This window comes from Palaemon carinicauda, chromosome 14 (assembly GCF_036898095.1).
Source record: "Palaemon carinicauda isolate YSFRI2023 chromosome 14, ASM3689809v2, whole genome shotgun sequence".
In the NCBI taxonomy this organism is placed as follows: domain Eukaryota; kingdom Metazoa; phylum Arthropoda; class Malacostraca; order Decapoda; family Palaemonidae; genus Palaemon; species Palaemon carinicauda.
This window is the reverse complement of record NC_090738.1, coordinates 9475742-9498363: the sequence shown is the minus strand read 5'-3', so window position 1 is coordinate 9498363 and position 22622 is coordinate 9475742. Positions and strand designations below refer to the sequence as shown.

Here is a 22622-nt window from a genome sequence, read left to right as displayed (position 1 = left end):
AACTTGAATGTCATGGCAGATTGTCTCAGTCGGAAGGGACAAATCATTCCAACAGAATGGACCCTCCACAAGGATGTATGCAAGAGACTTTGGGCCACCTGGGGCCAGCCAACCATAGATCTCTTCGCAACCTCGATGACCAAGAGGCTCCCAATATTTTGCTCTCCAATCCCGGACCCAGCTGCAGTTCATATAGATGCCTTTCTCCTAGATTGGTCACATCTAGATCTATATGCATTCCCTCCGTTCAAGATTGGCAACAAGGTACTGCAGAAGTTCGCCTCTCACGAAGGGACAAGGTTGACGCTAGTTGCTCCCCTCTGGCCCGCGAGAGAATGGTTCACCGAGGTACTTCGATGGCTAGTAGACGTTCCCAGAACACTTCCCCTAAAGGTGGACCTTCTACGTCAGCCACACGTAAAGAAGGTACACCAAGGCCTCCACGCTCTTCGTCTGACTGCCTTCAGACTATCGAAAGACTCTCGAGAGCTAGAGTCTTTTCGAAGGAGGCAGCCAGAGCGATTGCTAGAGCAAGGAGAACATCCACCCTTAGAGTCTACCAATCGAAGTGGGAAATCTTCCGAAACTGGTGCAGGTCAGTATCCGTATCCTCGACCAGTACCTCTGTAACTCAAATAGCTGACTTCCTCTTATATCTGAGGAAAGAACGATCTCTTTCAGCTCCCACTATCAAAGGTTACAGAAGCATGTTGGCATCAGTCTTCCGTCACAGAGGCTAAGATCTTTCCAACAATAAAGATCTACAGGACCTCCTTAAGTCTTTTGAGACCACGAAGGAGCGTCGTTTGGTTACACCTGGTTGGAATTTAGACGTGGTACTAAGATTCCTTATGTCAGACAGGTTCGAGCCGCTACAATCAGCCTCCCTGAAAGATCTCACCTTAAAGACACTTTTCCTGGTATGCTTAGTCACAGCTAAAAGAGTCAGTGAGATTCATGCCTTCAGCAAGAACATCGGATTCTCATCTGAAACGGCTACATGTTCTCTACAACTTGGTTTTCTAGCCAAAAATGAGCTGCCTTCTCGACCTTGGCCAAAATCGTTCGATATTCCAAGCTTATCATATGGTTGGAAATGAACTAGAAAGAGTCTTATGCCCTGTAAGAGCTCTTAAGTTCTATTTAAAACGAACTAATCCTTTACGAGGCCCGTCTGAAGCTTTATGGTGTTCAGTTAAGAAACCATCTTTGCCTATGTCAAAGAATGCTTTATCCTAGTTTATCAGACTGTTAATACGAGAAGCTCATTCCCATCTGAATGAGGAAGACCAAGCTTTGCTGAAGGTAAGGACACACGAAGTTAGAGCTGTCGCAACTTCCGTGGCCTTTAAACAAAATAGATCTCTGCGAAGTATAATCGACGCAACCTATTGGAAAAGCAAGTCAGTGTTCGCGTCTTTTTATCTTAAGGATGTCCAGTCTCTTTACGAGAACTGCTACACTCTGGGACCATTCGTAGCAACGAGTGCAGTAGTGGGTGAGGGCTCAACCACTACAATTCCCTAATTCCATAACCTTTTTAATCTTTCTCTTGAAATGTTTTTATTGTTGTTTTTGGGTTGTCCGGAAGGCTAAGAAGCCTTTCGCATCCTAGTTGATTTGGCGGGTGGTCAAAGTCATTTCTTGAGAAGCGCCTAGATTAGAGGTTTTGATGAGGTCCTGTTGTATGGGTTGCAACCCTTGATACTTCAGCTCCTAGGGGTCGCTCAGCATCCTAAGAGGATCGCTGGGCTCCGTAAGGAAGACGTACTTAAAAAGGCAGAGTAATTGTTCAAGTCGACTTCCTTACCAGGTACCTATTTATTTTGTTTAGTTATTTTGATAACTTCTAAAATGAAATAAAAATTCTTAGCTCATATGATGTAAACATATTTTGCTGGTCTCTACCCACCCCCCTGGGTGTGAATCAGCTATTATAATCACCGGCTAAGTTAAATATTGAAAAATGTTATTTTGATAATAAAATAAATTTTTGAATATACTTACCCGGTGATTATAAATTAAAGGACCCTCCCTTCCTCCCCAATAGAGACACAGTGGACCGAGGAGAAAATTGAGTTCTTTTTTTACAATGAGTAATGGGTATCTGAACAACAGATGGCGCTGTTGAGTACACCCCCTACCTGTGTAGCGATCGCTGGCGAATTTTTACGGAGTTTTTCTGTCGAGCAACAGAGTTGCAGCTATTATAATCACCGGGTAAGTATATTAAAAACTTTATTTTATTATCAAAATAACATATTTGGTTGGTCTAGTGCCCCTATATGCCTATGACTATCTCACTGAAGCGTCCTTCCTTAACAGCCATGCAAAATCTCTGGTAATCGCTAGTATCTTTGAACTACCCGGTCCCCTTTCAATGGACCTAACTCACGACCTCGTAATTGAAATTTTTGAAATTTATATGGTTATGTTTGGCTATTAGAACATCTATATTTCATGTTTCAAATAATTACTTTTAATAAAGATTATTTGTTATCGCTAAAAAGACATTTTTATATATTTACACAAGTGCATCCAGTTTCATCAATGGTGTGGGGCTTTCTTTGCTTCGCTATTTCAAGGGCAACCTCGTAAGATGTTTCAACTACGCTTGAAATCTGTTTTAAACCACCACTTAATTCCAGTTTTTGTTTTCCCAAACTCCTTTCATGGCCCTAAAAAAAATGGGGTCTCGTTAGCATACTGTGGATGAATACTTAGCAGATGATGTTTCAACTTGCTAGTCCTCATAGAATCGTTCCCCAGCAATTTGAAGCACGGTACAGGTATCTTGATGCCATCAGCGAGGATTGATGTAAATCCATAGTAGATGTACTCTTCACTGTCTGTAATTTAGTTTCTTAGGAACATACTCTATCGATTCTTTGATGGCGAGTTGGGCAGGGCTTGGCCGGTGATCGGCGCTGCTAAATTAAGTATTCCCTCTCCTGTTATATGGTATATGAAGCCAGCCAAAGATATACAACACAAGTATAATTGGTTTATGATAATTTTTTTTGCCAATAATTAAATACCCTCCTAATTTCCTAGCTTCTAATAACAATAAAACAAAAAATTTCTAAATGTGGCAGAAAAATTTTACAGTGCTGCCAGTTCATATCTCAGGTGTTAAGCTGACCTCAGGGCATACATGTGGAATGACCCTTGCCTCTACTATACCTCTTTGCCCTCAACCAGGATTCGACCCCTATGGGGAAAGGTTGTCACTTAATTGTCCTCCATATAGGTACCAAAAGTGGGTTTGTTCTTAATTATTATCAATATGACATACATGACCCATATAATTATCTATTTCTTTTGACCAATCCTTATGAAGAAAACATAATAATAGGCTATTATTTAGCTCCGCTGAATAAATTCCTGATTTTAAAGGACTCAAGTTTTTATAGCTTGAAAAATATAAACTTCAATTTTTTTTGCCATCAATTTTTTGACAAGTTTAATTCATTTCCTTTTATTACAAGAAATATTAATGCTATAGTATGCTTGTTGAGGCAATAGAATTTTAACCATGTGCTGTTCCCATTAATGTCATTAGTTTTTGTTTTAGGTACAATTTAAAAACGAGGGGAACGTTAGGAAGTATTTTTATTAAACCAAGTAATGTTGGCCTTAGAAAAGTTTTGAGGTACTTCAAGAGACGTGGAAGAAAGATATTATATGGAAATGCTGAGTTAATAAAGGCTGTAATTCACAAGACCCCTGCAGGTGCAAATAGTGATGATAACACTCAATGTTATATTCCCCTACAGTTAACATACACAGAACTGAATGAAGTCAGGACCAAAATTACTTCAGGAAATCATCCTCAGCAGAAAACAGATGAGGTATTTCCAGAATTTGATAGTGATGACGAGGAGAAAATTGAAAATAGTGAAGAAGCAGAGTGTGCTTTCTGGCAAAAGAAGGCAAAGGAGTACAATGAGAGACTTGGTAGAGAGCCCTCTAATACTGATTTATGGCTAGAGTTTGTGAGATTTCAAGATAAATCATTTAGATACCTCTTTAAGGATGAGGAAAATGGAAAAAAGAGAAAAGCCAGTTTAAAAGCAGTGGCTGAAAGAAAAATATCAATCTTAGATTCAGCAATAAAAAAGAATATCAGATCATTAGACTTGCATTTTGAACGATTAAAAATAGGGGAAGACATATGGGATGATAAGAAGATGAAGCAGGAATGGGGCACAGTCATCGTTAATTTTCCAAACAAGCTGGAAGTCTGGCATCGATATTTGGCCTTTGTGCAGACTAGTTTCACATCTTTTAGTGTGACGAGTGTCATAAATACTTTTGCTAAGTGCACTGAAAAGTTACAGCAAATTAAAAATGGTGTTTTTATTACTCATTCTCCACCAAAGGACTTGGGAAAGTGCCTTATAGATGTAACAGTCCAGGTTGCCTTTGTATGGAAGCAAGCTGGTTATATGGAAAGGTCAGTTGCTCTATTTCAAGCTTTGATAGAGCTAAATCTCTTTGCCCCCCCACATGCCAAGTCTAAGGACATTTCATTAGATGCCAAAATAGCTATGTTTGAGGCATTTTGGGACTCCAGAGCTCCAAGGTATGTCATAAGTTTTTTTTTGTTTCAAGTACAGATCAAATTGCTAAACAAATTTAATTTTTTTTTTTTTTATGTCATGAAAATAAGTTTTTAAATATTTAACTTAGCCGGTGAATATATAGCTGCAACTCTGTTGCTCGACAGACAAACTCTACGGAAAAAACTCGCCAGCGATCGCTACACAGGTTGCGGGTGTGCCCAACAGCGCCATCTGTCGACCAGATACCCAGCTCTTATGTAAACAAAGACTCAATTTTCTCTCTGTCGAGGTGTCGACAAGACGTACTTTACTCGCTGTTGAAACCTGGAGTTTTTCCCATCATATTTGGTGAAGTACTATATTCTGGTTTGAGCTTTCGCAGTGCAGGTGTTTTATCTTCATCTTAAATCTTGAACTCGTTTTGGATAGATTTAATTTTGGTGACAAAGAGAGTATGGACTTTCTTTCACTTTTAAATGGCCGACCCTTCCCTTAGCCGGAAGTGTGTTTAGGTTTTTAGTAATTATCTTATCACGTTATAAATTAATTATAGATTTTCCTCTTCGATTAACTTTCCATTTATAATAAACATAAAAAATAAATATTAATGTTTTGTTTATATGCGACCTTTCCTGAGAGTAGGCGGTCCTAACTTGGAAACCGAAGTTAATCAACGTTGAGCCCTTTATATCGTCTTTAGCTTTTAAAGAGCTAAGGATTTAAAACTTTTTAAATGAAATATTTTATGAAAGAATTTCTTTGAATAGTCTTCGTACCTTTTTCAAAGATGAACTAACGTTTAGTTTATTTATGCTACGCAGTTGTTGACGTTCAGAACGTTCAACATGCGCTCTATCGTTACGATAGAGAGAGAGTGTATCACGGTTTCACTTTGCAGAAAGAGTAAATCGATTCTGACGTTTTGTTCATTCTTTTTAAGCTTAAATGTTTTAAATTCTATTTTAAAGGAACTTTTTAATTGAACAACCTTTCAGTTTTTTCCTTTGGTCAAATAACATGTTTTTTTGACGAGATGTAATTGGGCTCTTCTCTTAGGTGCGAAATCAAGAGATAAAGAGAGAGAGAGAGAGTTAGAGACGGAGGGAGAGAGAGGAGAGAAAACGTTCCGTTCAAGCGAGTAACGTTGTTCTCGAGTTGCTCTCGTCCCTAGTCTCGGTACGGGGAGTAAGGATAAAACGTTTTTAATTTTTATTCTCGTCCCCAGGCTATGTGCGGTTAGAGATTGAAAACGTAGTTTTGAAGGAACTAGTGTTTAGTCTCTTCCCCAGCCACTGAAATTGTTATCTTAAAATATGTTTTCTGTTTTTTGCTGGTATTAATGAGCTTGCATTATTCGACTGATTTCGCAATTACTACCTTTTGATAAGGGTAGAATTGCGTGCTTCAGGTAGAAATCAGTAAAAGTTTCGATTTCAGTGAAATAAGTGCAAAACAGAAAATCGAAGTGATAAAGTGATATTGCGCTAAGTGTTACAGTGTTGCGTCCGAGGGTTCGTCTGTTCGTGCCTGTCGTTCACCTAGTCCGGGACCTCTTGCAAGCTCCCTAGCAGGGGAGAAGTAATGTCGAACGACTTATGGGTTCGAGAGGCCTTGATCAACGAACAGACGTTTCCCTCTATGGTATCGGGTGTATCTTACCAAGATCTCCCCTACCATAAGGCGAGAGAGACGTTTTTTCTCCTCGTCATCCGAAGGCTTTTCGCATAAGAAACCTGTAACAAGGTTTCGAAGCCCTTAAGCGAAAGTCAGTCCTTTCAGGACAGGTCCAGCGTCCTGGTTACAGCCATTAGAACAGCTCTGACCCTATGCAGTCATCGGAAAACTGCTCGCCGCCTAACAAAAGCGTAGCACAGACTCCGAGAGTCTTTTTTGTTGGCAAAGTGTTGCGGTCACAGACGTTAACCTCGTCTCTTACCACAACCATTTCCGTTGATCCTTAATGGGTTGTACGGCAAGACATGCAGAATATACTTGCCTCCCTTATGGAAGACTATTCTGCCGATTAGTCCGTTGAGTCTAGCCGTTTATCTTATCGATATCCTGGCTTTCAGCCAACCTAACGTTCCTTTGTGCTTCCTGTTGACGTTGGCGTAGCTAAGTCACGTCAGTCAGGTTGTTTAGAACCACACTCGATGCGGTCTCGTGTGGATTTTTAGCCGCATTTGGACGTTAGGCCACTTGCTGATGGTCCTGTTGATGTTCAGGACGTTCGCTAACAATCGGAGTTGACTTGTTTTGACGCTGTGCGTCAACCTCCGCATTCTAGAGTTGTTTTGACTGCTCAGTCTAGGCAGTCAAAGCAGTCTCGAGTGGACGCTGTGCGTCCTCACGCACCTGTTGTGGTTGACAGTTCAGTTGTTGACAGTTCACAGACTGTCAAGCAGTTACATGACGTTGCGTCCTGGTCCGCTACTAATGCACCAGTGCGTGTGGACTCTGCTTGTAAAACATTGCCACCACGGTAGGTCTCTCCCTTGCTTGAGACTCAGCTTTTATCGGACAAGGTTCCTGTAGATGAGGAAGTTGCTGTTCCCCCTCCTACTGATATTCTCTTGAGGACTCTGTCAGACGGAGAGGAGACTAAAGCTGCTTATCCCTCTATGGACTTTAATTAAATCATGATGATTTTTTTTAAGGATCTTTGTCCGGATCTTTTTGTAACTGCTGCTCCTCGTTCGCCTAAACGTCAGAGCTTACACTAGGCCTAGCTACTTCGAAGCCGTTGTTTATAAGCTAGTGCTCTCTCGCTCTCCTAGAGAGCTTTACGTTTGCTAGGCGACTGGTTTATCACCAGGAGGAGTTTGGGGGATACAGCCTTTGCTTTCCCTTCTTTTAAACTGGCTTATAGAGCGAGAGTCTGATATGACACGAGAGAAGTTCTCGGCTTGGGAGTTCATGCCTCTGCCCAGATAGACTTCTCAAATCTCGTAGACTCTCCCTGGCGCCTGGCCAGGAGACGCTCCAAGTTTTTTACAGGTCAACTTCACAACTGTTTTCGAGCCTTTGATGTTTTGCTTTACAATTGTCATGCATAAACAAGGCTTTCAGGGATGGAAAGCGGTACCGCCTCAGTCGCTAACCCCGTCTGTTGCCGCACCTGCTCCCGTAGACCCTAAATGGGCTTTGCTGCAAGACATGCAGTCCAAGCTTGCGTCCTTGATAGAGGACTTTAATGCGGAGAAGGTTGCTGCCGAACCTTCTGGCCAACAACCTTCCAACCGGTCGGTTGTGCGTCCTGTTGACGCTGAGGTAACCTTCTCGCGTCTACCAGTTGAGGTGGTTCCTCCACCGAGGCGACCCAGTGTGGGTTGCCAGCCGCATGTTGACGTTAAGCGACGCTCGGAGGTGGTTGTTGACGTTCAGGACGTTCAACAACCAGCAGAGGTAACCTCAGCAACCCGGTATGGTGTTGACTGCACAACCCAGACGGTCTAGACAGTCTCGGGTGGACGCTGTGCTTCCTCGCGCACCCATGGTTGTGGACAGTTCACAGACTGTGCAGCAGTTCCATGATGTTGCATCCGGCTCTGTCACGCATGCACCAGTGCGACCGGACTCAGCGAGCCAGACGTTGCCCACTCCGTTGCCGTTTCCTCATCAGTTTTCGGATGAGGAACTATCTGATGAGGACGTTGCTGAACAACAAGACGATCAGCCTCCAGAATAGATCAAGCCCTGCTATCCATCCAGAAGATGCTGAAGAAGGAACGCTGCTCAGTCAGGCTGTGGATGAGTCTGGTAGGGACGCTGTCATCCCTGGAACAATTTATATCACTAGGAAGACTACACCTCCGTCCTCTTCAATACCATCTAGCTTTTCTCTGGGAAAAGGACAAGACGCTAGAAGCGGTCTCGATCCCGATTTCCGAAAAGTTAAAGTCTTGTCTGACTTGGTGGAAGGACAATATCAACCTAAGAGAGGGTCTTCCCCTGGCTGTTCAGACTCCCAACCACGTTCTCTTCTCGGACGCATCGGACGTGGGCTGGGGCGCGACACTAGACGGTCGGGAATGCTCAGGACTGTGGAACTCGAGTCAGAGGAGCATGCATATCAACTGCAAGGAGCTGTTGGCAGTACATCTGGCCTTGAAAAGCTTCAAGTCTCTCCTTCGAGGCAAAGTGGTGGAAGTAAACTCAGACAACACCACGGCCTTGGCGTACATCTCCAAACAAGGAGGTACCCACTCACTGACGTTGTACGAGATCACAAGGGACCTACTCATCTGGTCAAAAGGTCAAGACATCTCCCTAGTAACAAGGTTCATCCAAGGCAACTTGAATGTCATATCAGATTGTCTCAGTCGGAAAGGGCAAGTAATTCCAACAGAATGGACCCTCCACAAGGATGTGTGCAAGAGACTTTGGGCCACTTGGGGCCAACCAACCATAGATCTCTTTGCAACCTCGCTGACCAAGAGGCTTCCAATCTATTGCTCCCCAGTCCCGGACCCAGCAGCAATACATATAGATGCCTTCCTCCTAAATTGGTCACATCTGGATCTCTACGCATTCCCACCGTTCAAGATTGTCAACAAGGTACTGCAGAAGTTCGCCTCTCACGAAGGGACAAGGTTGACGTTAGTTGTTCCCCTCGGGCCCGCGAGAGAATGGTTCACCGAGGTACTTCGATGGCTAGTAGACGTTCCCAGAAGTCTTCCTCTAAGGGTAGACCTTCTACGTCAGCCACACGTAAAGAAGGTACACCAAAGCCTCCACGCTCTTCGTCTGACTGCCTTCAGACTATCGAAAGACTCTCGAGAGCTAGAGGCTTTTCGAAGGAGGCAGCCAGTGCGATTGCTAGAGCAAGGAGAGCGTCTACCATTAGAGTCTACCAATCGAAGTGGGAAGTCTTCCGAGACTGGTGCAAGTCAGTTTCTGTATCCTCGACCAGTACCTCTGTAGCTCAAATAGCTGATTTTCTCTTATACCTGAGAAAAGGATGATCCCTTTCAGCTCCCACTATCAAGGGCTACAGGTAGTAGGTTGGCCTGGGCACCAGCCGCCCGTTGAGATACTACTGCTAGAGAGTTATGGGGTCCTTTGACTGGCCAGACAGTACTACATAGGACCCTTCTCTCTGGTTACGGTTCTTTCCCTTTGCCTACACAGACACCAAATAGTCTGGCCTATCCTTTACAGATTCTCCTCTGTCCTCATACACCTGACAACACTGATTACTAGACAATTCTTCTTCACCCAAGGGGTTAACTACTGCACTGTAATTGTTCAGTGGCTACTTTCCTCTTGGTAAGGATAGAAGACTCTTTAGCTATGTTAAGCAGCTCTTCTAGGAGAAGGACACTCCAAAATCAAACCATTGTTCTCTTGTCTTGGGTAGTGCCATAGCCTCTGTACCATGGTCTTACACTGCCTTGGGTTAGAGTTCTCTTGCTTGAGGGTACACTCGGGCACACTTTTCTATCTAGTTCCTCTTCCTCTTGTTCTCTTAGAGTTTTTATTGTTTAAATAGGAAATATTTATTTGAATATTGTTACTATTCCTAAAATATTTTATTTTTCCTTATTTCCTTTCCTCACTGGGCTATTTTCCCTGTTGGGGCCCCTGGGCTTATAGCATCCTGCTTTTCCAACTAGGGTTGTATCTTAGCATTTAATAATAATAATAATAATAATCGGTCTTCTGGCATAGAGGCTTAGATCTTTCCAACAATAAAGATCTTCAAGACCTCCTTAAGTCTTTTGAGACCACCAAGGAGCGTCGTTTGGCTACCCCTGGATGGAATTTAGACGTGGTGCTAAGATTCCTCTTGTCAGACAGGTTTGAGCCGTTACAATCAGCCTCCCTGAAAGATCTCACTCTAAAGACACTTTTACTGGTATGCTTAGCCACAGCTAAAAGAGTCAGTGAGATTCATGCCTTCAGCAAGAACATCGGATTTTCGGCAGACAAAGCCACCTGTTCGCTGCAACTTGGTTTTTCTAGCCAAAAATGAGCTGCCTTCTCGGCCTTGGCCTAAATCTATCGATATTCCCAGCTCATCGGAGATCGTAGGCAATGAACTAGAAAGAGTCTTATGCCCTGTTAGAGCTCTTAAGTTCTATTTAAAGCGTACCAAACCTTTACGAGGCCAATCTGAAGCTTTATGGTATTCAGTTAAGAAACCATCTTTGCATATGTCAAAGAATGCTTTATCCTACTTTATCAGACTGTTAATACGAGAAGCTCATTCACATCTGAGTGAGGAAGACCAAGCTTTGCTTAAGGTGAAGACGCACGAAGTTAGAGCTGTTGCAACTTCCGTGGCCTTTAAGCAAAATAGATCTCTGCGAAGTATAATGGACGCAACCTATTGGAGAAGCAAGTCAGTGTTCGCGTCTTTTTATCTAAAGGATGTCCAGTCTCTTTACGAGGACTGCTACACACTGGGACCATTCGTAGCAGCAAGTGCAGTAGTGGGTGAGGGCTCAACCACTACAATTCCCTAATTCCATACCCTTTTAATCTTTCTCTTGAAATGTTTTTAATGTTGTTTTTATGGGTTGTCCGGAAGGCTAAGAAGCCTTTCGCATCCTGGTTGATTTGGCGGGTGGTCAAAGTCATTTCTTTAGAGCGCCTAGATTAGGGTTTTGATGAGGTCCTGTTGTATGGGTTGCAACCCTTGATACTTCAGCTCCTAGGGGTCGATCAGCATCCTAAGAGGATCGCGAGGCTCAGTAAGGAAGACGTACTTAAAAGGCAGAGTAATTGTTCAAGTCGACTTCCTTACCAGGTACCTATTTATTTTGTTTTTGTTATTTTGATAACTTCTAAAATGAAATAAAAATTCTTAGCTCATAAAATGTAAACATATATTACTGGTCTCTACCCACCATCCTGGGTGTGAATCAGCTATATATTCACCGGCTAAGTTAAATATTTAAAAATGATATTTTAATTATAAAATAAATTTTTGAATATACTTACCCGGTGAATATATAAATTAAATGACCCTCCCTTCCTCCCCAATAGAGACGCAGTGGGACGAGGAGAAAATTGAGTCTTTGTTTACATAAGAGCTGGGTATCTGGTCGACAGATGGCGCTGTTGGGCACACCCGCAACCTGTGTAGCGATCGCTGGCGAGTTTTTTCCGTAGAGTTTGTCTGTCGAGCAACCGAGTTGCAGCTTTATATAATCACCGGGTAAGTATATTCAAAAATTTATTTTATAATTAAAATATCATTTTTAAACATAAAACTTACCCGCTGGTTATATAAGAATGGCTATAGTCCCTTGGACGCTCCGACAGAAATTCAAAATCTCGTGGCAATCGCAGATATGCCAGGTGTACAGTACACTAGCGCCCTGGCGGTAGACAGGCCAAACTATTCCAACCAATCCAGACCTTCCCTGTCGCTCTCACGAGCACAAGTATTGGAATTCAGTCATGATTAACCTGGATTTTATCAGTATTTTGGTGATGTACATCTAATTTTTGGGTTCTGGCATTCGCTTATTTATTTGTTTGATCTGTGATCAAGTGTTTATAACTTAAAAGGTAGGATTATAAATTTTTCAACCTATTTTAAACCTAATGAAAGCATAAGGGCGAGATGTAAACATCTAGCCATTGATGACGTCACAGCCTTATGACGTAAGCAAAACTTCTGACTTGCCTTTTTACAAAGAATGATAAGTGAATACTGTACTTTCTTTCGAAGTATTAAGTTATGATTTAAAGGATTTTGTTATTTTAAGAAAATTTTTGTCCTTTTAATGGGTTTTCTTTGGATAAATTTAGATCTGTTTTCAAAGAGTAACTAGCATTCAGGTTATTTATGTAACGCAGTTTTCAGTCTATCGTTACGATATTACGATTTCTCTTTGTATCGATTTTTATGAATAGTACATTCTTCTTACAAACTCAAGTTTTAAAGTTTTTCTAGATGAAAGGAACATTATTTTGAAATTAATTAGTCCTTTCAGTATTTTTCTTGAGTCAAGATTAAAGGATTATGGTTCAATTAATGTATATACGATGTAGTATTCTTGACAATCGATGTAGCTCACGATTCTGTGTATCGTTGTTTACTTGTTGGTTTTTGGAATACTAAAATTGTTCGTATAATAATTATAGATGTTTCAATGGTTACGGGTGATAATTCGCCTTTTATTGGAACCCCTTAATATAAGGGTTTGTTTTGATTTATAGAAATATTCTTTTCTTATATCTATTAAGGTAATGTTTTATATTTAATATTTTGTTGCGTTTATATGGGATTCAGTGACTTTTGCATTCCCATTCAAACCATTGACAGAATAGTAAGTCTCTCTCTTGGGGATCATTTTGTTTGAGAGTGTGTATACTTTGGTTTTTAAATAATTGTGAAAATATCATTTTTACCAAAGAGTAAAATGCAAATTTTTAGTGCTAAATTAGTGCAGTAAATTTTATTCGATTCATTGGAGGGTGCTTCTGTTCGGACCTGTCGTTATCCTAGCCTTAGACCTCTTTCAAGCTCCCGGACCCAGGGGAGAAGTTAAGTCGAACGGCGAACGGAATCGAGAGCCGTAGCCTGGGGTTACAGTCTTATAAGACCCGCACAGAAGTTCCCTCGAGCATTTTCTGTCGATCCCCAGAACACTCACCGTCGCTATAGGTAAAGCAAGGTAAAAGTGTTTTCTAACATTAAGCGAGGACGCGCTTCAGGCCCGAAGTTGAAAACAAGATTAGAATCATTCTTCATGTGTTATGATTCATGCAGCCCTGATGTGGTACCGCTGCTTCCACCAGATGGATGATCGTCTCCAGACAGTGGGGAGCGCTATGGAATCGACGAAGAAGGCGGGTTCGTGTTTAAAAATGCTGCATACATGTCGCTTAAGATTGATCTTAATTGGTCTTTGCTGTTAGACATGAAACAGCAACTATCTTCGTTTATGCAGTCTTTTCAGCCTGCCGTTGGCAGTGCGCTTGGGTGTCACGATTCGGTTTTGACACGGTGTCGCACAGGCGACCTGCCTATTCCGGTGATGACTCGTTGTCGCATAGGCGGCCTACCAGCCGCAGTGTTCAACGGTGGGAGAAGGGGATGCATCGCTTCGAGTACAGTACCTGTTTCTCAACGCCAACCGACTGCTCATAGCGTTGATTGTCAGTCTATCCAGGCGCGCCGATGATCGCCAGGCAGCAAAGCATGCTACCAAGCAACATGACAGACAGCAGAGTCAGTCAAACGCGGTAGCGGGCCGGAGCATCAGCGGAGCGGAGCGTCAGTGCAGACACTTCGCTACCTATGACAATAGACTTTGATGTCGACATGACCATGAACGTCTAACGTTGGGACATTGTTGCGCCAGGTGCTTTATTAAGAAATAAATCTTAACTAGAAAGATATTATATTCTCAGACCAAGGCCTACTGGGCTTATTCTTGGTTGGGAGAGCTAGAATTAAAACCTCTAAGCATTGAGGTCAGAATTCAGATTCCTAAGGAGTGGACTCCTAGGAATCAGGACTTCTCTACCTAGGATAGAGTCTTGTATGAGGATGGGAGTGACTTTCAGAAGCTCATGAGAGTTTTTCGGAAGAGTTTCCCTTTTATTTTATAACTGCTGCTCCTCGTTCCGACTTCAGAGTTATTCGCTAGTTGCGTTGTAAGTGTGTCTATTTATTTTATTATTATTACTAGCCAGGCTACAACCCAAATTGAGAAAGCAAGATGCTTTAACCCAAAGGGCTCCTATAGGGAAAGATGGCTTAGTAAAGAAATAAGAAAATAAATAAATTAACATTAAATCATTCTCAGAAGAGTAACAGTATAAAGAGACAGTGCTGAAAGGTCAGGGCAATAACTTGTCCTCAATGCAGCCTAACGAACCTAACTGTAGAGGTTGGTGCAGCAGCGCCTGCAGCTGCAACAGCAGGAAGTGCATTAAGGCCTTTATGAGAATAGAGCGTAAGAGTATATCTCCCACCACGGGCAGATCATTTATGATTTAATGTATTATAGTTAAAAACGCTATTGTTCAGTGACTCATAAAAATAGCACAGTGCACTGGAGGATGTGTTTGTTCGTGTCCGTCTTACTCCTAGCCCTACACCTCTTCCTTACTTCCCAACCCTGGGAGAAGGAATGTCGGAAGGCTGAGGTATACCGCGGACCTTTTGCGTTAAACGTATGTTCCACCGAGAGATCCTGTCGATGCAGTCCAAGACGTTCCCTCTCCGCTTTAGAATGACGAAGTAAAGCTGTTTTCTTTGCCTACGATTGAAGAACTATGACGTCACAACCATGTGACGTAGTCTCTTGAGAAGAGCGAAGTTTGAATGTTTTAAAGCGATCAGTTCGTCATCGCTATGATATTACGGATCCTGTGACATTTTTCTGCGTAATAAGACGCAGTTCCCTGACGAGGATGGCGTTTTACGTTTTCCCTTTCTACTAGACTAGGAAGTTACTCGTCATGAACGCACGCGAACAGGACTTTCCCTCGCAGCAGGCGTGTTGCGATGGTTTAGCTGGAAGCAATCGAGCGTGTTTTCTTCGACGAGAGAAGCTGAAGTCAGACAAGTCGCATACAATCCTAGCTCTTCCTTTGGAATCTTACGCATTTTCCGGGAAGAAAGAGTTTGTCCTCGTCGAAGGACGCAAAACCTGGACTTGGTAGTCACCAACCAATACGTCCAAGATCGTTCAGGAGTCATATGTTTCCTAATAACCTATCCTGCACTATCTAATGTTCCCCGGAGGTTTTCTTTTCGGAAGAAGGCGACGTGTCAGCACCGAAAATCGTGTAAGACACGTAGTTCATCGAGGGAAAAGGTGCTCAGTTTACTTCTCTTCACTCTTCTTCTCCTCCCCCAGATTGGGGGAATGTTTAGTACTTTCCTTTGAGGACTATCGATTACTGTTGACAATACCTCGCAGCATTAGATAAGTTCAGGTCGCGCACATGGCTCGCTGGAAATGTCATAAGGACTTTCCCAGGTCTCTCACGGGACTACGGTTGATGATCTCTCACAGCGATCGCTCACGCTTGAGTTGGCGTATACGGTGCCCCGCAAGTGTAGATTTTGTCCGAGCTAAAAGAGGTCAATTTCATCTCTTTTGGCGTTTACGTTTCTCGGGGGGAAAAATTTCTCCTAATAGAATCTAAGGACAATCATAGACCAAGAAAACAGTCTTCCAATAGTATCAGACAGCGTAGTTCTCCGAGATCAGCTCGTGTTACGGGAAGCATTAGAGTAGACGCATGTGGCAGTGTGGTCTCTCCCTTACGGCAGACGCAGACGCCAGTCTGGTCTCTCCCTCACGCAGACGCAGATGCCAGTTCTAGTCTCTCCTTTATGCAGTCGCAGACACAAACGCCAGTCTGGTCGTATGCTGGATTCTGACAGTCAAAGTTGATCCTTTCAACAAGTTGTCTCACCTTCGCGGTCTGCGGGACACGCAACTACCACTCATGCGGACGCATGCTACACGCGGACAGCTCTCGGCAAACTGATCATTATGAAATCTCAAACAACCTAGACGCATGTGTCAGCCTGGACATATGCTGGATAAGGTCAGTCAGGTTTTTTCCCCACGTTATGATAGACAGACAGTTGCTTCTTTGCGCCACTGACCGGACGTGATGCTGTCGCCTCCTCGTGGCACGCTGTAGATTTGCAACATGCTGGACACATACAGAGCGCTGTATCCTCACAGCAAGGTGAACGCATACAGCACGCTGACACCTTACGGCAATGCAAACACATGCGACAATCTGGTCGCATGCTAGACGCATACTGTCAAGTCTTTTTCTCACAGCAGTATAGACAGATTGTTGTCTCTCCTTCGCGTCTCTCTGGCCACGCAGCTAACGCTCCCTCGCGCCAAGCTTTCGGCTTAAATTATGTTGAACACTCGCTGATTACACGCGATCAGGTCTTAACCTCACATTATGAGGTTCACGTTGTTGATGCTTCTTTTCAACAAGCCTAGCTTCAACATCGGTTTCTTGCGACCGATTTGGACGCGTTTCGGGAGGCGGTATAGATCTTGACTCTCTCTCACAGCATGTTGAGAAGCATGCCATCGGACCGTTTCCCCGTGTCAGGACGGCGAACGTCTTATTTTTAACCATCAAGCTTTAGGTCTGGCTGCCTCCAGTATTTCAGAAAACCCCTAAGATCTAGAGGGTTGTTTGAAGGAGGCAGCTGGGGCTATTGCTTGTACAAAGGACTTTTACCTCAAGGTTTTGCAGCCCAAATAGGAGGTTTTAGAGAGTGGTGTAGAGCTAAAGCAGTCTCTTCATTTAGTAACTCTAAAACACAAGTGGCCTATTTCTTCTTAGACCTTAGAAGAAAGCACATTTTTTCCTCCTCGACCATCAAGGGGTACAGGAGTATGCATGCAGCTGTCTTCAGACGCAGGAGATTGGATCTATCAAATAAAGACCTTCTAGATCTTCTCAGATCGTTTGAGATGACTAAGAAGCGTCAGCAAGATTCGCTAGCCTGGAATTTAGAAGTTGTTTCTCGAATTCCGCGGTAGTGACAGATTCGAGCCTTTACACTCGGTTTCTTTTTTAAGATCTGACTTTGGAGACTTTTCTTAGTAAGTCTGGCAAAAGTTGAGAGTCAGTGAAGTTCACTCTTTTAGCAAGAACATGGACTTCAGAAATGGGTAAGCCATATGCGCCTTGCAACTTGGATTCTTGGTCATAAACAAACGTCCTTCTCATCCATGGCCTAAATCTTTTGAGATCACTATTCTCTCGGATATGGTTTGTGAAGAGTTTAGCAGAGTTTTTTGTCCGATTAAAACAATGAAGTTTTACCAGGACAGGACTAAAGGAGTTAAGAGACTATTCAGAGGCTCTTTGGTGTGCAGTCAAGAAGCCTGCGCTACCTATCTCTAAAACGTTCTATCATTTCTTATAGACTTTAATTACAAAAGCTTTCTCACACTGTGGTGAGACAGATCTTAAGCTGTCGGAAGAGTAAAGACTTATGAATTTTCAATATTTAACTTAGCCGGTGATTATAATAGCTTCAACTCTGTTGCTCGACAGAAAAACTCTACGTAAAAATTCGCCAGCGATCGCTACACAGGTAGGGGGTGTACTCACAGCGCCATCTGTCGTTCAGATACCCATTACTCATTGTAAACAAAGAACTCAATTTTCTCTCTGTCGGGCTACCGGCAAGACCTACTAATTCGCTGTTGCTAACTGGATTTGTTTTCACAACTATTTGGTGAAGTACACTATTCTAGTTTTGAGCTTTCGCTATGCAGGTGTTTTATCTTCATCTTAAAACTTGAACTCGTTTTGGATAGATTTAATTATGGTGACAAAGAGAGTATGGACTTTCTTTCACTTTTAAATGGCCGACCCTTCCCTTAGACGGAAGTGTGTTTAGGCTTTTAGTAATTATCTTATCACGTTATAGATTTTCCTATATATATTTTATATCTCTCCGCCTTTATTAGGCCTCTTCGATTAACTTTCCATTTTTTATAAACATAAAAATAAATTTTAATGCTTTGTTTATATAGAACTTTCCTGAGAGTAGGCGGTCCTAACTTGGAAACCGAAGTTAATCAACGTTGAGCCCTTTATATCGTCTTTAGCTTTTAAAGAGCTAAGGATTTAAAACTTTTTAGATATAATTTTTTCAATATTTAACTTAGCCGGTGATTATAATAGCTGCAACTCTGTTGCTCGACAGAAAAACTCTACGTAAAAATTCGCCAGCGATCGCTACACAGGTAGGGGGTGTACTCACAGCGCCATCTGTCGTTCAGATACCCATTACTCATTGTAAACAAAGAACTCAATTTTCTCTCTGTCGGGCTACCGGAAAGACCTACTAATTCGCTGTTGCTAACTGGATTTGTTTTCACAACTATTTGGTGAAGTACACTATTCTAGTTTTGAGCTTTCGCTATGCAGGTGTTTTATCTTCATCTTAAAACTTGAACTCGTTTTGGATAGATTTAATTATGGTGACAAAGAGAGTATGGACTTTCTTTCACTTTTAAATGGCCGACCCTTCCCTTAGACGGAAGTGTGTTTAGGCTTTTAGTAATTATCTTATCACGTTATAGATTTTCCTATATATATTTTATATCTCTCCGCCTTTATTAGGCCTCTTCGATTAACTTTCCATTTTTTATAAACATAAAAATAAATTTTAATGCTTTGTTTATATAGAACTTTCCTGAGAGTAGGCGGTCCTAACTTGGAAACCGAAGTTAATCAACGTTGAGCCCTTTATATCGTTTTTAGCTTTTAAAGAGCTAAGGATTTAAAACTTTTTAAATGTAATTTTTTATGAAAGAATTTCTTTGATAGTCTTCGTACTGTTTTCAAAGATGAACTAACGTTTAGTTTTTTATGCTACGCAGTTGTTGACGTTCAGGACGTTCAACATGCGCTCTATCGTTACGATAGAGAGAGAGTGTATCACGGTTTCACTTTGCAGTAAGAGTAAATCGATTCTGACGTTTTGTTCATTCTTTCTTAGCTTAAATGTTTTAAATTCTAATTTAAAGGAACTTTTTATTTGAAAAACCTTTCAGTTTTTTCCTTTAGTCAAATAACATGTTTTTTTGACGATATATAATTGGGCTCTTCTCTTAGGTGCGAAATCAAGAGAGAAAGAGACAGAGAGATAGAGACGGAGGGAGAGAGAGGAGAGAAAACGTTCCGTTCAAGCGGGTAACGTTGTTCTCGTGTTACTTACGTCCCTAGTCGCTGTACGGGGAGGAAGGATAAAACGTTTTAGGTTTTTATTCTCGTCCCCAGGCTATGTGCGGTGAGAGATTGAAAACGTAGTTATATGAACTAGTGTTTAGTCTCTTTCCCAGCCACTGAATTTTTTATCTTAAAATATGTTTTCTGTTTTTTGCTGGTATTATGAGCTTGTATTATACGACTAATTTCACAATTACTACCTTTTAATGAAGGGTAGAATTGCGTGTTTCAGGTAGAAATAAGTGCAAAACAGAAAATCGAAGTGATAAAGTGATATGCGCAAAGTGTTACAGTGTTGCGTCCGAGGGTTCGTCTGTTCGTGCCTGTCGTTCACCTAGTCCGGGACCTCTTACAAGCTCCCAAGCCCAGGGGAGAAGTAATGTCAAACGACTTATGGGTTCGAGAGGCCTTGACCAATGAACAGACGTTTTCCCTCTATGGTATCGGGTGTATCTTACCAAGATCTCCCCTACCATAAGACGAGAGAGACGTTGTTTCTCCTCGCCATCCGTAGGCTTTTCGCATAAGAAACCTATCACAAGGTTTCGGAGCCCTTAAGCGAAAGTCAGTCCTTTCAGGACAGGTCCAGCGTCCTGGTTACAGCCATTAGGACAGCTCTGACCCTATGCAGTCATCGGATAACTGCTCGCCGCCTAACAAAAGCGTAACACAGACTCCGAGAGTCTTTTTTTGTAGGCAAAGTGTTGCGGTCACAGACGTTACCCTCGTCTATTACCACAACCATTTCCGTTGATACTTAAGGGGTTGTATGGCAAAACATGCAGTATATGCTTGCCTCCCTTATGGAAGACTATTCTGCCGATTAGTCCGTTGAATCTAGCCGTTTATCTCATCGATATCCTGGCTTTCAGCCAACCTAACGTTCCTTTGTGCTTACTGTTGACGTTGGCGTAGCTTAGTCACATCAGTCAGGTTGTTTAGAACCACACTCGATGCGGTCTCGTGTGGTTTTTCAGCCGCATTTGGACGTTAGGCCACTGGCTGATGCTCCTGTTGACGTTCAAGACGTTCACTAACAATCGGAGTTGACTTGTTTTGACGCTGTGCGTCAACCTCCGCATTCTAGAGTTGTTTTGACTGCTCAGTCTAGGCAGTCAAAGCAGTCTCGAGTGGACGCTGTGCATCCTCACGCACCTGTTGTGGTTGACAGTTCAGTTGTTGACAGTTCACAGACTGTCAAGCAGTTACATGACGTTGCGTTCTGGTCCGCTACTAATGCACCAGTAAGAGACTCAGCTTTTATCGGACAAGGTTCCTGTAGATGAGGAAGTTGCTGTTCTCCCTCCCACTGATATTCCCTTGAGGACTCTGTCAGATGGAGAGGAGCCTAAAGCTGCTTAGCCTCCTATTGACTTTCATTAAATCATGATGATTTTTTTAAGGATCTTCGTCCGGATCTTTTTGTAACTGCTGCTCCTCGTTCGCCTAAACGTCTGAGCTTACACTAGGCCTAGCTACTTCGAAGCCGTTGTTTTTAAGCTAGTGCTCTCTCGCTCTCCTAGAGAGCGTTACGTTGGCTAGGCGACTGGTTTTTCACCAGGAGGAGTTTGGGGGTTACAGCCTTTGCTTTCCCTTCTTTTAAACTGGTTTATAGAGCGAGAGTCTGATATGACACGAGAGAAGTTCTCGGCTTGGGAGTTCATGCCTCTGCCCAGATAGACTTCTCAATTCTGGTAGACTCTCCCTGGCGCCTAGCCAGGAGACGCTCCAAGCTGTTTACAGGTCAACTTCACAGCTGTTGTCGAGCCTTTGAAGTTTTGCTGTACTATTATGTCACGCATAACAAGGCTTTCAGGGATGGTAAACGGTTCCGCCTCAGTCGCTAACCCCGTCTGTTGCCACACCTGCTCCCGTAGACCCTAAATGGGCTTTGCTGCAAGACATGCAGTCCAAGCTCGCGTCCTTGATAGAGGACTTAAATGCGGAGAAGAACCTTCTGGCGAACAACCTTCCAACCGGTCGGTTGTGCGCCCTGTTGACGCTGAGGTAACCTACTCGCGTCTGCCAGTTGAGGTGGTTACTCCACCGATGCGACCCAGTGTGGGTTGCCAGCCGCACGTTGACATTAAGCGACGCTCGGAAGTGGTTTTTGACGTTCAGGACGTTCAACAACCAGCAGAGGTGACTTGTTTTGACGCAGTGCGTCAACCTCAGCAACCCGGTAGGGTGTTGACTGCACAACCCAGACGGTCTAGACAGTCTCGGGTTGACGCTGTGCTTCCTCGCGCACTCATGGTTGTTGACAGTTCACAGACTGTGTAGCAGTTCCATGATATTGCGTCCGGCTCCGTCACGCATCCACCAGTGCGACCGGATTCAGCGAGCCAGACGTTGCCCACTCCGTTGCCGTTTCCTCATCAGTTTCGGATGAGGAACCCTCTGATGAGGACGTTGCTGAACAACAAGACGATCAGCCCCCAGCCCTGCTATCCATCCAGAAGATGCTGAAGAAGGAACGCTGCTCAGTCAGGCTGTGGATGAGTCTGGTAGGGACACGGTCATCCGTGGATCAATTTGTGTCACTAGGAAGACTACACCTCCGTCCTCTTCAATACCATCTAGCTTTTCACTGGAAAAAGGACAAGACGCTAGAAGCGGTCTCGATCCCGGTTTCCGAAAAGATAAATTCTTGTGTGACTTGGTGAAAGGACAATATCAACCTAAGAGAGGGTCTTCCCCTGGCTGTTCAGACTCCCAACCACGTTCTCTTCTCGGACGCATCGGACGTAGGCTGGGGTGCGACATTAGACGGTCGGGAATGCTCGGGGATATGGAACTCGAGTCAAAGGACAATGCATTTCAACTGCAAGGAGCTACTGGCAGTACGTCTGGCCTGGAAAAGCTTCAGGTCTCTCCTTCAAGGCAAAGTGGTGGAGGTGAACTCGGACAACACCACGGCTTTGGCGTACATCTCCAAGCAAGGAGGGACCTACTCTCTGACGTTGTACGAGATCGCAAGGGACCTCCTCACCTGGTTAAAAGGTCTAAACATATCACTAGTAACGAGGTTCATCCAAGGCAACTTGAATGTCATGGCAGATTGTCTCAGTCGGAAGGGACAAATAATTCCAACAGAATGGACCCTCCACAAGGATGTATGCAAGAGACTTTGGGCCACCTGGGGCCAGCCAACCATAGATCTCTTCGCAACCTCGATGACCAAGAGGCTCCCAATATTTTGCTCTCCAATCCCGGACCCAGCAGCAGTTCATATAGATGCCTTTCTCCTAGATTGGTCACATCTAGATCTATATGCATTCCCTCCGTTCAAGATTGTCAACAAGGTACTGCAGAAGTTCGCCTCTCACGAAGGGACAAGGTTGACACTAGTTG

At 43.2% G+C, this 22622-nt stretch overlaps 1 protein-coding gene across 1 annotated transcript in view; it reads left to right on the top strand.

Annotated features, from left to right (window-relative positions):
- LOC137653415 (nuclear exosome regulator NRDE2-like) overlaps nucleotides 1–22622 on the top strand; it is a 162823-nt gene that overhangs the window by 71211 nt on the left and 68990 nt on the right. Inside the window, exon 5 of the mRNA XM_068386781.1 lies at nucleotides 3575–4585. Within this exon, the coding sequence (XP_068242882.1) occupies nucleotides 3575–4585 (1011 nt within the window). The remainder of the gene's footprint in view (nucleotides 1–3574; nucleotides 4586–22622) is intronic.